This window comes from Centroberyx gerrardi, chromosome 4 (assembly GCF_048128805.1).
Source record: "Centroberyx gerrardi isolate f3 chromosome 4, fCenGer3.hap1.cur.20231027, whole genome shotgun sequence".
NCBI classification, from domain to species: domain Eukaryota; kingdom Metazoa; phylum Chordata; class Actinopteri; order Beryciformes; family Berycidae; genus Centroberyx; species Centroberyx gerrardi.
The window spans coordinates 27285330-27300778 of record NC_136000.1 but is presented as its reverse complement, the minus strand read 5'-3'; the positions used below and the strand labels follow the sequence as shown (position 1 = coordinate 27300778).

General features: G+C 45.3%; 1 protein-coding gene across 1 annotated transcript; it reads left to right on the top strand.

The window, feature by feature from the left end:
• Positions 1-1915: 1915 nt before the first annotated feature.
• Positions 1916-15296, top strand: snrkb (SNF related kinase b). The gene is made up of 5 exons (XM_071923745.2): positions 1916-1956; positions 3043-3481; positions 3871-4265; positions 10522-10663; positions 12053-15296. Exons 2-5 carry the CDS (start codon positions 3252-3254, stop codon positions 13212-13214), a joined length of 1929 nt encoding a protein of 642 aa, XP_071779846.2. The 5' UTR covers positions 1916-1956; positions 3043-3251; the 3' UTR covers positions 13215-15296.
• The last annotated feature ends 153 nt before the right edge of the window (positions 15297-15449 follow it).

Below are 15449 nucleotides of genomic sequence, written 5' to 3'. Positions count from 1 at the left end.
CATATTAGATCCTTCGTATGCTTTTGATCAGCAGGACCACACAGAGGAACCACATAGTTAAAGTGAACAGAAAGGATAGGTTAAGTTACCGCCCCCCCCCCCCCGCCCCCCCATCCTTCATCTAGGTGATAGCGAGTAGAGATAAGCGAAACCTGGTGAGGTCAAAGGTCAGGTCATCAGGCTGTTTGCCAGATTTATGAAACATCAACAGCAGCAAGGACGAGTTTGTCTTTTTGTGCTGCGGCCAAATGGCTCCTGGGTTTCCTGGTGGCTCAGGGGTTTAAAGTGAGCATCATGTGCTCAAAAGTTCAATCACAGACACTCTTTCACTCTTTCTGTCATTCTCTCTGTATATGACCAGTGATGTGGTGGCTAACCTATGAGCTCCAGGCGCTGATCATCACAAGGCAAACCACCGACAATATAAATAAAAAACAATGAATGATTTTTTCCCTGTCTTACATAACTTCCATCAGTTTTATACTACTTAGTATGATGTGTACTATGAATTTATGTCAGGATTTATGTCAGGTTGTTCTGTTTCCTTGATGTTTGAATATTAAATATTCAGGCCCAGGCACTGACCAGGAATGATTCAGATTCCACCATGTGACAGAGTTATTGATTCTGGGTTCCTTATGCAACTAAATCCAAATGGATTCAGTCTAAAATGTATTTTGCAATCTCGCTCTCGGTTGAAAGAAGGCTAGGCTGTGTAGTTCAAAAGACAGCTTTGTGTGCCTTTGTGTGCGTGCGTGTGTGTGTGTGTGTGTGTGTGTGTGTGTGTGTGTGTGTGTGTGTGTATGCAGGTGCAGGGTGTAGGGGGATTGAATGCACAGATGAAAGAAAGGAAGAGAAAGAAAAATGATTCAGGCAACCACTGTACCCTACTCCTACTGTATCATACTGACCACTAGATGGCGCCTTTATTCTGCTGGGAGGACTGAAACAAAGGGCAGCTGGGATGAGATCATCAAGCAGCTTTAGGATAAAACGATGCTTGAAATTTGAAACACACATCACCAGAAAGACTAAAAAAAAAAAAGCAGGCAGATTACTCATGCATGACTCAATGTAGGTTGATGCTCAAATAGATAACAGAAGGCTACTATACAAAAACCACAGAGAAACTTTAAGTCCTATGAGTCATTATACACTCACTATTCAGGGCCATATAGTCCCTATAGCAATATTATAGGAATACTATAGGCATTTTTCCTTAGAAGGTAGAATATTCAAGTTCCAAACTAAGAGCTACCTAAGAGTAGCCTATGAATGAAAAAAAACTTGAATAATTTATTCCGATGAGCAACTATTCTGCGTCAGTTGCTGCCAAAAGGAAATTCTAATACAAACAATACAGACATCTTAGGAATGCATGCTGTTATGTAGGCTTACTGTTATCCTATGGCCCACTGTACCTCCCTACCTATTGAGAGAAAAACATTAAGCAGTTACATAACATTTTCTTGGACTTCCGAAGCATTCATTCAATCATTTTCCTCTTGGACTCTCTCCGTGTGCGTCTCTCTTTCTCTCTTTCCCCCTGTCTCCCTCTAGGTCTCTCTCCCCTCCCTCTCTCCACTGCGCACGAGAGGCTCGCCGCCGCCGGGCGCAGCGGGAGCGAGTTGGAATGCATTGACGTCAGAAGGAAGCTGGACAGACGCGCGCACGAGCACGCGCGCGCATGAGATGTTCCGTTCTGTTCTCCTCTGTCTCTTTTGCGGAGCGAGCGCGCATTCACGGACAGACTCCGGAATGAATTAAGCTAGGTAGCCAGTCATGAAAAAGTACATGACTACAAGAAACGTGGACATGGAGTGTTATGAAACAGAAAGGGAAAGCGACACTGTCATTTTCTGCGTTTGAATTCAACCTTGACACCAAGTGTGAGGCTGTGAAGTGACTGGACCGTTATTGAACAGCTCGCAGCTACGGGATATTTGTACAACAATGGTAAGTTAGCACCGAGCGTGACAGTATTTCCATTATAGCCTGCTTGGCACAATAGCGATATTATATTCCTGTAGCGTTGTCAGTGAGTCGCTGTTTTGTTTTGAGATGTTCAGCAGTCTCACACACAGCAGCCAGGATGATGACTACATGCGTATGTGCCAACTCGGGACTGCAGTTGCGGCCAAGTAGAGAACAGCTGGCCTTTACACAAGTGTAGCAGCCTATAGGCAAGACTGCGCAGTGTTTTGGATCAAATAAAACTGTGGACACAAGTATATCAAAGGATGGTCAGACGACGAGGCCTGTTCCTGTGCACTTATACAGTGAAGCTGTGATAGGGGGCTTTAAGAAATTTGGTAAAAGGTTGTTGTTGTCTTTCATTTTGGCAATCATGATGCTGTTGATAGTGATAAACACTGATGATGGTAAAGAGGATGATGATGGCAATGACAGTAATGGTTGTTGTTGATGTGGTGACAATGGTGATGAGGAGGAGGAATATGATGAAGAAAACAACAAAGATAATGTGGAGAGTGGCGACTGCTTTGGAGATGTCAGTGGTAATGAAGACAGTGATGACAACTTGTTACCCTGGGGAAGATCCGATGATGACATCATCCTATCTAATGCCACCCTCTCACCCTCTTACCCTCGTAGCCACAGAGGCTGAACTAATGACACAGAAACACACACACATGCACACACACACACACAAACATACATTATGGTTTCCTGTTACAGTATTGATCTTGGGTGCCATTTGTGCTGGATGGGTGTTATCCGAGATAGAGCCAAACACGGCCCCTCCACATCATAGACAATAAAACACTATTTTACTCTCTACTGTGCTCCACTGTACTCGACTCCATCCTGTTACATTCTAATCTACTCCTCATTACTTTATTTAAACCTATTCTGTCTTTCTATGTCTTTTCTGCCATTGTGAAAAACTGTGAAATGTGATTCCATTTCTGGAAACTGAAGAGAGGAGACAGTGGCACCTTTGGGTTAAAGGCCAATGTTATCATCAATTATTTTGTTTCAAGTGTCTATCTGACTTGTGTTGTCTTTTCTTTCTCCTGCCAGGCAACTCCCCAGCAGTGAGGAACTTTGCCAGTCTACGCTCCCCTCCTCCCTCTTTCCCTGATACCCTGACACAACCCTCCTTCATCTCCTCCTTCCCTATCTCCCTCTCTCCATCTTCTTGAACCCCCTCCACCTCCTAAAGCCCTACAGTTCAGTCCCTCTTCCAACCCCCTCCCCATCCCCCTTCCGAACCCCTTTTCATCCCAAACATGGACTCCTCCGGAGGCGTAAACAGGTTGAACCATCTTGACCCCAGAGATGGTTCCTGTCGCTCCGATCTCAGCGGACTGTACCATCTGGGTCGCACGTTGGGGAGGGGCCACTTCGCGGTGGTCAAACTGGCCCGTCACGTCACCACTGGGCAACTAGTCGCCGTCAAGATGATTGACAAGACAAAACTCGATGTTATGGCAACAAGCCACCTCCTACAGGAAGTGAGGTAGAGAACAATAATCATTATAGAGAGCATCTTACCAGAAATAGAGGTAGAGAAGCTAGAGAAGATGAGTGCCTATGGAAAAAGAAAAGCGGGAGCTCTTTGTAGTCTGCTTTTTTAGGTCAGATTTAATAGGATCACAAACAGACTGATATTTCAGCGGTAAGCCTTGATGTCTCTGAAAACGGCCCACAGCTGAAACATCAGCCTGTATGTGATCCTATTAAATCTTACATGAGGCAAAAATTGAACCAAAAAATAGCGCTCTTGTCTAATTTAGAAGTGCCTTGAAGGATTTTTCAGATGGTTTGGTACAGAGTTGTACCTCACCATGCATCAGCACTTTAAATTCTATTGAAAACTAATGCTCCATCCTTACCGATCATTTCCAGATGCATGAAGCTGGTGCAGCATCCCAACGTGGTCCGCCTTTACGAGGTCATCGACACGCCCACCACCCTCTACCTGGTCATGGAGCTGGCCGAGGGGGGCGACCTCTACGACTACATCCTCCGCCACGAGGGGGGCGTGGCCGAGCGCACCGCCAAGCGCCACTTCGCCCAGATCGTGCGCGCCGTGGCGTACTGCCATCAGCTGCACGTGGTGCACCGGGACCTGAAGCCCGAGAACGTGGTGTTCTTCCCCCAGCAGGGGGCGGTGAAGCTGACGGACTTTGGGTTCAGCAACTTATTCCAGCCGGGGAAGATGCTGGCCACCAGCTGCGGGTCGCTGGCGTACTCCGCTCCAGAGATCCTGCTGGGAGAAGAGTATGATGCGCCGGCTGTAGGTGAGAGACAGAAAAATGTCCATTCTGTGCTTGTGCTTGTGTGTGTGCGTAACGATGCTATATCTCTCTGAAAACGCACTGAAACACAACCAGGGGTGTTGAAACTTTTGGCCTGGATTAGGGAAGCATGTATAGAGCTTCATCCTGTATATTTACTTAATTCACACTGCTGCTGATACAGTATTGGCATGATATCATATGACATTCACATACATTCAAATTATAGCCAGAGGCCTCCATGTAAAATCTTAGTCATTCTATTCTGAGGTTGGTGTTTTAAATCTTTCAAGTGCCTTTTGATTTAAGCCAAATGAGTTAATCCGCGTCTTACAACAGCGGACAAAATGAGATTGTTTTCAGTCCAAGTAGTTTCTCTGATCACAGATGTGGCACAGCAACAACAAACTGCTAATATGACAAATGCTCCGTAATCCATACGCCAAAGTCAGCTGGAGGGCTGTTATGTTTGTCAGCGTGCCTGTTTGCAGGAGCTCCTGTGTGCGTGTGTGTGTGCGTGTGTGTCCTTGTGTGTATCAATTGATCTCTCTATCTCTTTGTGTGTGTGTGTGTGAGCCTCTGTGTCCCTATCTGTCCCCTTTGTGACCCTGTTTATGTCTGACTCTGTGTGTCCTGTACTGTATGTCCTTCTGTATTTATGCGCTTGTGTGTGTCTATGGATCTGTGTGTGTGTGTGTGTGTGTGTGTGTGTGTGTCTGCGGAGGATTAGAGTGTGTGTATCTGGGTCAGTCTAAGCATGCCAGCTAGTCCTGAGCCAACTGGGCACGCTCTGCAGAGGAACCAAACACTGCAGCTCACCACTGGGCTCTCACACTGCATAGCAAGTGTTTGTCTGTGTGTGTGTGTGTGTGTGTGTGTGTGAGAGAGAGAGAGAGAGAGAGAGAGAGACAGATAGAGACAGGTAAAGGAACAGAGAGAGAAAGTAGCCTGCATTCCCATGTATTTAACCTTTATCCGTCCACACTGCTGGCACCTCTGACATTAGATTAAAGTGAGGCGATGGAGGCAGATAGACAGAGATTTGACATTATAGAAACAGAAAGCCGACTCAGGGATTTGGTCCCATGTGTCCTGGAGGGCACAGCATGTACGCTTCAGGGAGATCGGTGGTCTTAACTGCTAAGCTAGCTGGACTAGCATGGATTTTGGCAGGGATTGGACACTATTTATTGTGTTGGATACAAAATGCATCTGCACTGAATACAAATGCATCCCAGCTGCAATTAGGAGCCGTTCTTCTGGAAGGACATCTACAGCATTATTAAAGCAAATGTATGTAGATAGGAAATACTGCCTGCGGCAAGGATGAGTAGTTGCAAATGGATCAAAATCAACGCGGATAGCAACAATATGAAAGCATAATTTCAAAAAGCACTAAAGGTCTTAACTGTTCTCAGTTGCTCATCTGCATTGCCTTGAAATGTTGCCTGTTTATAATGGCCTTGGTGGCAAAATTCCAAAATAGCATAAGATGATAGGAATAAATATTTTACAGTTAGGATGCTTTCTTCATTAACGACCCAGGGCCTTATGAGCTGTGATGTAGAAACGCTGCTCAGGTCACACATCCATAACTGCAGCATGACTTATGAGTTGCTTTAGTTTCTTCATGCATGTTAGTTCTGGTTTCTATATGTGTTCACATGCTGGCCCCCATTTAAACACATTTGTCTCGCTTATTATTACATCCTTCTCCACCAGTGTTTTTCAGCTTCAGCTCAATTGAAGAGCACTGTTCTATTCTATTCTATCCTATTCTATTCTATCCTATTCTATTCTATTCTATTCTATTCTATGCTATTCTATTCTGTTTTATTCTATTCTATCCTATCATGACTCAACCTTATGGATATCATCACTTTCACTTTTTATAAATGTACACATTCATCCCAATACAAGCCATGAATGTGTGTGTGAGTGTTTGTCTGTCTGTTTGTCCATCTGTCTGTGTGTGTGTGTGTGTGTGTGTGTGCGTGAGAGAGAGAGATAATGCTAAGTAGCACAGAGAAAGAGATGTCCCTTAGTGAGCTCAGCTTAGTAAGGTGACTCATAAACTCGTCTACACGCACACACACACACACACACGCACACGCACGCACACACACTCACACACACTGACTACTCTCTGTTTAGGATATTAACATCATGTACAGAACAAACAGACTGCTGTTAATTCACTACGGTTCACTGCACTGAAGGTTTCATAAATGTATATCCACTTTATGGCTTGCTGCTCGGAGCCATGAGTGTAACTTACATATAACCGTGCTCTGTTTGAGGAGATGTGTGTGTGTGTGTGTGTGTGTGTGTGTGTGTGTGTGTGTGTGTGTTTGATGATAGTCATATGATGCAGAGGAGAGAGAGGAAGGTCCACAGGGCCTCTTGCCTTTGACAAAGAGAAACACTGCTTGCAGTTACATAATATCTTCCCATCTATACGTGTGTGTACACTTTGGTCCTTTTGAGGTCCAGATGTGACTGTTAGGGTTGAGGTTAGGTTAACGGACTAGTGAATGGCTTTAGGTCAATGGAATGTCGTCACCACTATAGTAGTGCATGTTTGCCTGCTGGGGCATGTACAGGAAATGTTTGTGTAGTCCTTGTCGTGGAATAAATTGTCATTTTTGTTGTAGTGATCACTTAACATTTGACTAAATAGAACTAGGCCAATCTCATTTGTCATAGATTCAGTGTGAAACATTAGAGTGTGATCTAAGCTGACTGTATAGCAGTGTATGTGAATGTGTGTGTGTGTTGCTGTGAAAGTGCTGTGAAAATCGTTGGAGGGTTGAGAAGGAGAAGTTGGGGTTTGACTAAAAAGTTGTGAAAAATGTCAGATAAAAGGGGAACATAACCTACATTGATGGGGTACGTTATGTACAGCAGGATCCTGCATGTGATAGATAATATAAGCCTGGCTGAATGCTGTTGTAATTCATTATCTTCGCTGGAGTATAAATACCCACAGTGAAGCTACAGCATGTCAGCTACTCACTGGCTTCCTTTTAGCCACGTTAAGTTAATTAGACTATGAGGTGTGAGGCAGCGAGTGTGGTTATACCCTGAAGGAAAAAAACACTTTAACATGGTTAAAAAAACAGCTACTGCTGATGTATCCTGCATTTCTGTTGTCATGTTGTTGTTTGGTGTTGTATTTTTCTTATTTCTGTGTATAATGTCACATCCAGATATTTCCAGCGCAGCTACAATGTAGTTTGATAGCGGTAAATGTCAGGTTGTATTATCAGTAAGGGACCCTAGTCTCACTTTTTCTCAACTGGAAAAACTTGTTCTCTTGCTTCTTCTTCTTCTTCTTCTTCTTCCTCTTCTTCGTTTAAGGATTTCGGCGGTTTAGATTGTTCTCTTGCTCTTACTATGCCATAGCTATCACTATCGCTATCGCTGTCTCCACCTACTCCGAAAGCAACAAGTTCAGTCACATCACTAAATCACTAACTGAAGGTTAGAGGAGGCAGGTTGAGGGTACACCAAAAAAGTAAATTACAACACTTTATCATAAAATAATGCTGGAATGCTTTGAACATCACAGATTGGTGATATATAACAGTGTATCTGAGGGTGGAATTGTCCTTTAAGATCAATTACAAGATGTGTGCCTCAAAATAAGTCAGACCCACTAATAAAGTCTGAGGTCAAGTTGGGTCAGAGCTTTCTCCCTGCTGTCCAGTGTCCACAAAGTGTGATGTATCGAACCACAGCAAAAAGTTTCATTTAGAATAATGGCTGTCCGTGCCTCCTCTCTGGCCGGCTGCCAGATAGTACACCCCGTCCCTCTGTTGGGAGGGCGAGGGTTGCTCGTCACACATATGGGTGTGGCACATGTAAAGCCCCTCTAACAGACCCCAGATTCCTCATTTTACATCGATGAATAGCTAGACGACCAGAAAGGTTTTCCAGACAGAACTCCTTTGTCAGTGTTTCCACATCAGCCAGGAAGCTGCTGGACTGTTTCTATCAATAACCACTTTTCCAAAGCTTGCCAGGCCCAGGACCAACACAAGATCACTATCCATTTGTTGGAGACCATAATACAGTGCAGCTAACAAATCGTCATCTCTCTTGGCAACAAAATGCATAAAGAACTGCATACATATTGCTTTGGGGGAAACTGTGCAACATTGATGATGAGTGTGTTCTGGGACATTAGCAAATTAGACATGTTTTTGTTGACAGAGTGTGTGAACTGGAACTGGACATGAAATTCTGGGTCATGGAGTTGCTTCTTGCATTTTTCCACAAAGCTTAGGTGATAATACTTAATGTCCTTGTTTTTTTGTATTTTGGCAACATCTTTGTTGCTCAGCGCTCGTTGCTGTGGCGTTTCTGCTCTGCTCTTCCCAGAGATCAGCTGTCAATCAAACAGTGTGTCCAGTACTGTGACGTCTTTCTCCTTGGATTTTCTGTTGATGCAGTTTGAGTTTCTCTTTTCTCTGTCTGTTCAGCCATGGTGGCTATCACTGCTCATGATAACTACCCAGTTCTTCTGTTTGTTACAAACAAACTGCTGTTACTGCTGCAGGAAACATAAAACACATCACTTCCTCTGCGCCAGAGGATTTTTCCCAGGAAAGACCTACGTGACACCAGGTGTTTAGAACAACAAATGTAAAAACTTTCATGAACTGGATATAGGTTGAATCACTATTGTGTTATAGCAATTGACGAAAAAGAGCAGCAAAACAGACATTTATTTATATGAAAATGTTGCTGATTATTAGCCTACTTGAAAGTTTAATTTTACAAGAAGCTGATCTACATTAATAAATGATATGGAGTTGTGTGGTGTGGTCTAGGGTATTCAAGGTGTGGTGTGTGTGTGTGTGTGTGTGTGTATGTGTGTGTGTGTGTTCGCGCATGCATGAGCCTGCATGTATGGAGTACATGTTTGTGTTGTCAGCAGGCCACTAATGCGTGCTAAGAATGTGCGATATTCCCCAGCGAGCTGAGAAAAGTACACTCCCAGTACTCAGTGGCTTCTGCTCGCCGTTGCGTAACACTTTTTGAGACGGACAGAAACGAGCGTGCCCGTGAGCGTGCCCGTGAGCGTGCCCGTGAGCGTATGTGGACAGGGAGAAGACTGAGGGGCTGTTGTTTGGACTGTCATGAGTCCGAAGTGGGACAACGGTTGCATGTCTAGCACACTCTAGTACGGGGCCGGCGTGTGTGAGAATGTGTTGAAGTGGATATGAATGCTGTGAATGAACTACATTGTTTGGGTTTTCATTGGATTTCACAAACGTACATTTTTCCTCATTTGATCTGCTCAGGATTTAATATTGAAAACAGAATACAGTAAATATTAAAGGATAAATCAGGTTATTTTCAGTTTTTACCATGATGACAATTGATTATGTTCATTTAATCACTTCATTGTAGAGCTTAACGTAAGGCTCAGGTTGAAAACAACCAGAAATATCCTTTAACTGTCTAATGAAGTGGTTGTGATTAGCAGGAGCAGCATTTAGATATATGATCTGGATATATTTCTACTGATATATCAAGGTTAGTACAAAATGTGCTGTATTCCTATCCATAATGTTTGAGAGAAACAGAAGGAAAGTGAGAAAAGCGAGGAGGGAAGAAAGGAGATCATTCTCAGAATAGAACAACACCACAACAAGCCCTCTGTTTATCATGGCCTTCAGCTCCCAGCTCCCTTCCCTCTGTGTGTGTGTGTGTGTGTGTGTGCGCGCGTGTGTGTGTGTGTGAACTGGCCACAGTGTTCTTTGTTCAGGGTGTTCTGAGTTTACATGGCCCTCCTCTCACTCCGTCTGCCCGAGGAAAAGAGAAGAGGTGGGAGGAGGGGAAGGAAGGGAGGGAGAAGGAAAGGGGAGGAGAGGGGAAAGGAACACACTGTCAGTCCCGTCTGTCAGTACCAGGAAGCCTGTGTGTGTGTGTGTGTGTGTGTGTGTGTGTGTGTGTGTGTGTGTGTAAGTCAGAGGTCAGCGGCACCAAACCCGGCTGTCTACAACACAGGTCTTGCTCTTTAGACGCATAAACCGGACATGAAATTGTTAGTCATCCATTTTCCTTTTGCATTGTTTCACTCAGCTGAAGAGTAAATCTAATTTTGAACCTTATGCAACCTTATATTAGGGCTCCACCTCCAGGGACGCTGTTCTGTAACTGACCCTGACCTTGTATCTTTCCCATTATATTTCCCATATAAGGCTAATATTTGTGCTTGTGTGTGTGTGTGTGTGTGTGTGTGTTCCAGATATCTGGTCTCTGGGGGTGATCCTGTACATGTTGGTGTGTGGAGTGCCTCCCTTCCAGGAAACCAACGACAGCGAGACCCTCGTCATGATCCTGGACTGCCGCTACTCCGTCCCTGAACACGTTTCAGACGACTGCAGAGAGTGAGTGCGCACGCTGATGCACGTTCACACACATACACACACATACACACACAGTCTCAAACCATAGGGGTTGTGCTATTATATCGCTTTGCTGATATAATGGGCTTTATCTGCTATTGGCAGCTTCAATACAAAAATATTGGTATCCGTATCAGCCTTCAAAAACCCATAACGGTCGAAGCCTATCTCAAACGCACGCACACACACACCACTGGAACAAAACCCAAGCTCACACTTACCAATGCTGTCTCTTCTCAGTTAACCTCCAAATCTCTCGCCTCCCAAAACACAAACTGTCCTCAGCTCAAAGGACAACGTGGTGAAGCCGCAGATTTGGAACATAAAACTGTAAAATTGTAGTAACTAATTTTTCATTCATTTCTTTATCTTGTTGCTGAGTTTTCACTTGATAGATTATACTGTTTCTTCTGGAAGAAGTAGGTAGTGGAGCGGGGCACAGTATATCAAAAGATAATGTTAGAAATTGTTCAGTTCACATTAGTGAATCAGTCCACATTCAGATAACACTGACCCCATTCACACCTGCTATTAAAATTCAGATGCAGGTGCAATAAAAGTATATACTGTAGGTTGTGTCTAGATAACACACCAGGCTACATTTAAACATAAGCATAAATACAGCCAGGGAGGTGAAATCTGCAACCTGTAAAAAAAAAACTACTTGTGATCCCTTTTTTAATTAAAAAAAATTACTAAATTGGTTAGTGTGGTACAAGTCTAGTACAACTAGAGCTAGGGGTACAGTAGTAGTGCAGCAGGAGTACAGTAAGCATGAAAGCTTAAACCCAATGCATACTGTTATACAGTTCTTTTCTGTTCTTTTCTGTTCAACAGTGGCATCTACTGGTTAGAAAGTGAAAGGCATGTTTTCAAATTTCCTGGTCCTTGATTATTTTTAGGATGTAATGCATTTTGGTCCGTTATAGTGGATTAATACCTTCAACCGAGTAATATGTTAGAGTATCTTTGGCCTCAAACACAACCTAGAACATCTGAGCCGGCACTCCTCATATGACTTAGCCCTGGGTCACTTGATGAAGCATTTGATGTCAGAAAAGGAACAGAACAGAACACCCTTCTGGACATGAGCAACCACAACACGTTTCAAGCAATTTCACGGAAACACAACTTTAAGATGCGTGGAGATAACCCAGATCAAATCAGGTCAAAGTCTTGCAGAGTTAAAAACTGTAAAAAAAAAATTGTCGACATCCTGTCTTCTCCCCGACACTCTTGTCTCTTTCTCTCTCTCTGTCAGTTCAGTTAATTTCCTGTCATGACTGATCAGAAACAATATTTATATCCTATCCTATCCTTAATCATTAATATCCGTAAAAAAACATAACACTGTCCCTCTTTCCCCGTCAGTCTGATCTCCAGGATGCTCCAGAAGGATCCGTCTCGCCGCGCGTCGCTCGAGGAGATCGAGGCTCACGTCTGGCTGCAGGGGCTGGACGACGCCTTGCTCAGCCCCGAGGCCCCGCCCCACTGGCTCTCGGGGGCCCTGTCCCCCAGCTCGCCCCGCCCGGGAGTGCCCGAGTGCGGGGACCTGCTCGCCGCGAGGCCCCCTCAGCCTCAGCAGGCCGCCTTCCCTGGGCCCTGGCAGCCCGGCCTCAGCCTCAGCCTCCGCCACCCTCCGCCCGAGGAGCCGCCCGTCACCAAGACCCTGGCCGCGCTACAGCAGATCTGTGAGGAGGAAGAGGAGGAGGAGGAGGAGGAGGAGGAGGGTTTGGCAAAAGAATATGAGGATTCGGCGTCGAGGCCTTTACTAATAGAAGAGTGGAATCACATCTCATTAGAGGAAGAAGCGGCTGCGGTACTGGATGGAGCAGAGAGTCGAGAGGGAGGGGAGGAGGGAGACGGAGAGGAAAAAGGACAGTTAGGAAGCTTGGTGGTGATGTTGGAGGAAGAGGAGGAGGAAGAGATGGTCAAGGACGAAAGAGAGACGGAGATGGAGGAAGGAGAAAGCAGGGCTGTGATTTCCGACCAACCAGTCAGTGACGGAGACGAGCCTGCCGGTCCGACGCCCAAAGTCCCACCGCTGTCTCTGTCTGGTTTCATGGGAGTGCAGTGCTGTCAGGGGCAGCCGGACCCCGCAAGCCCAGAGCCAGCGCAGGACGACGAGACAGAACCCAACAACAACACCAACAAACCCCCTCCTCTCCTCCCCGAGTCCGACCCCCGCCTCTCCCCCATCTCCTCCCTCCCCGCGCCCTCCGCCAGACTCGGCCTGAACGGGTCGGAGGCGCAGAGAACAGGGACAGAGGGAGGACGAGAAGACGGCAAAGAGGACGGGGAGAGAGACGACCTCCTGACAGACCGGCCGCAGTCCCGCAGCGCGCCGGGGCCTCGGGAGGCGGGGCCCGAGGCCGCTCCCAGGGCGGAGCCGGGGAAGGGGCGCAGCGTGAAGCTGAGGGAGCGGCTGTTTCAGTTCCCGCTGTGCGAGAAAGCCCTCGCCTTCAACATACCCACACACAACAAGACCAAGATCCTGCCCCTGGCTCAGTACAACTGCTGCCACGTGCTATAGGCCCTAACGAGCCGGGGCGCCCGCCTGTACTGTGCCGCCGCTCCCGCTCCCACTGTAGCCTACTGTACGCACCCAGCGGTGACACGCAGGCTGTTTAGCAGTCGGCGAGCGGCTGCCTGCGAAGCACAAACAGTTTAGAGCAAAGCTGAGACGAACCCTGTGAAGTGGCGAAGCGTTGAGCTCCCCGCTGAGCGCTTCTGCCACAGAGACCTTGAGGCACAAGAGCAAAGCCCCCCTCAGCATGCAAATATACAGTGTACAGGGTCAGCATCGCGTTCACACACACGGTACTAGCACTAGTACAGAAACAAACAGAAAGGCAGGCAGACGGAGGCACTGACACGTTTCCTTTTAGCGTATTCATGTCACAAGCATCGCGTTAAACTTGGTGTACAGCACAGCAGTGAAACCTCGAAGAATCCCATCCATTTGCTGCTGTGTACAGGGGCAAGCGTTGAATTCTCCTGCGTATCCACTTTAGCTCAATGGGAACAACGATGGACCTGCAGGGAACGGGGAGACAAGGAAGAAAGAAGATAGTGGGAGAAGTGTATTGTCAAGGGGACAGCGTGACGACTGCAACTGTTCTCACTGAAATAAGCTATAGTCTGTTTTGTTTGTGTAAAAAAGGTGCCTACTATGATAAAAAATGGGTTTCATACTGTATGTGGCGATTGCGTCTCGCCTCCTTGGTTCTCGCCGCAGAACTGAAAAAAACAAAACCTCTAGGAGTCAAACGTTCCAGCACTCGCACTCTGTACATCCACGACTTCACATGCGTAAGCTAGGAATTAGAGTTAACGGTGAACCAGCTTCTGCTACAGGATAGCGTTCCCTTCCCTTTTCCCTTTTGCACAACCTGCCTCTCACACGCGTTGAATAGCGTAGGCCGGTTTAAAAGCTCTTATTATAAGCTCTTATAGAACGACTGAGACTGTTATGATATGATATGAAATATATGATATATGATATGACATGCCTAAGACTGAGATGAGATGACTTATTGAATTATATGATTTTCTTTTGTCTAACCCTAAGGTCTTTAAAGTCTCTAAACTGGGTGACTTTTCCTAAGATACTGTAAAATATAATATTGTATAATACGATAAGATCGTTGACTATTGATGGGGATGCAGGTCTTCCATGGTATCTATTTAAACATATTATTTTAAACCCTTTTTAATAATATTGGACTGCAACTTTTATTTTGGATGTGGAGATATAAAAAGATATGAAGTTTATTGATTTTTTTTTTAGAGCCTGTGGCAAAGATATTCATTCGTTATTCATTCTTATAAGAGATATATGGCTCTGTGCATGGTATTACTGTTATTTATCACAATATACCTCCATGTGTCTTGGATTGAACCGGACATTGTTCTCGTGCAACTGCATCACGTAACTTGAGGTGATCGTCTACTGAGGTCAACATGAATGAAGAATTGCACACACTACTCCTACTGTAGCTGTTAGCCTTCACACACACAGTATCCTGGGATTGTTGGATAGTTCTGTTTCTTATTAGAGCGGATGACACACTGACGACTTATTAGGTAGCTGATGAGGCTGAGTCCCTCAATATGGTATTATTTTTTCGCCATATAATGCCTCGGTGTGTTTCTATATTTTCACTTGCGTACTGCATTTTCCCTTTTTTTGGAATGGCGGCAAGAAGTGTAAAGTTTTGTACAGGTAAAAGAAGGCCAAAGGGTGTAAAATAAGCTACATCTTCCTTATAGTCCAGTAAACAGCTTTCTCCTGAAGCTCTGCTCTGTGCGACTGCAGTTACACGGGTGCAAAACCTTGGATTTTCATTTTCAGCACATGATGTGATCGTCCCCCGGCTATATAAAGAAGGGATATCACGTGGAACCTGGTTATTACTCATCCTTAATCAGCCTTGAAAGCATAAAATCTGTCCGAAAGAGGGATAAAATCCCATTATTTGTTCCTGTGTAATTGCAGCCTGTCTCTCCCTAGTGTGTCTGTGTCTGCTGACCTGCATTGAAACTAGGACCATGTCTCTATGGAGAGATTAACTTATTTTTCTGTATTTATTTATTAAAATGGATTAAATCAAGAGGAATGTGTGCAGCGTGGTGGTTTATTTTGGGCCAGGCTTTATGGTTTGAGCCAGATGCGAGGTGACCCACACTGGAGACCAAATATCTGTTAAACAGCTAAAGGGGAATCCTCTTTGGTCCTGGGAAAACTTCTCGGCCTACAGGGGCTCAG

Excerpts from the sequence above, each read along its gene's own strand:
- snrkb (XM_071923745.2), top strand. The coding sequence starts at position 3,252 with ATGGACTCCTCCGGAGGCGTAAACAGGTTGAACCATCTTGACCCCAGA. Across the intron at positions 4,266-10,521 it reads GTATGATGCGCCGGCTGTAG|ATATCTGGTCTCTGGGGGTG; the intron begins GTGAGAGACAGA and ends TGTGTGTTCCAG. Across the intron at positions 10,664-12,052 it reads GTTTCAGACGACTGCAGAGA|TCTGATCTCCAGGATGCTCC; the intron begins GTGAGTGCGCAC and ends TTTCCCCGTCAG.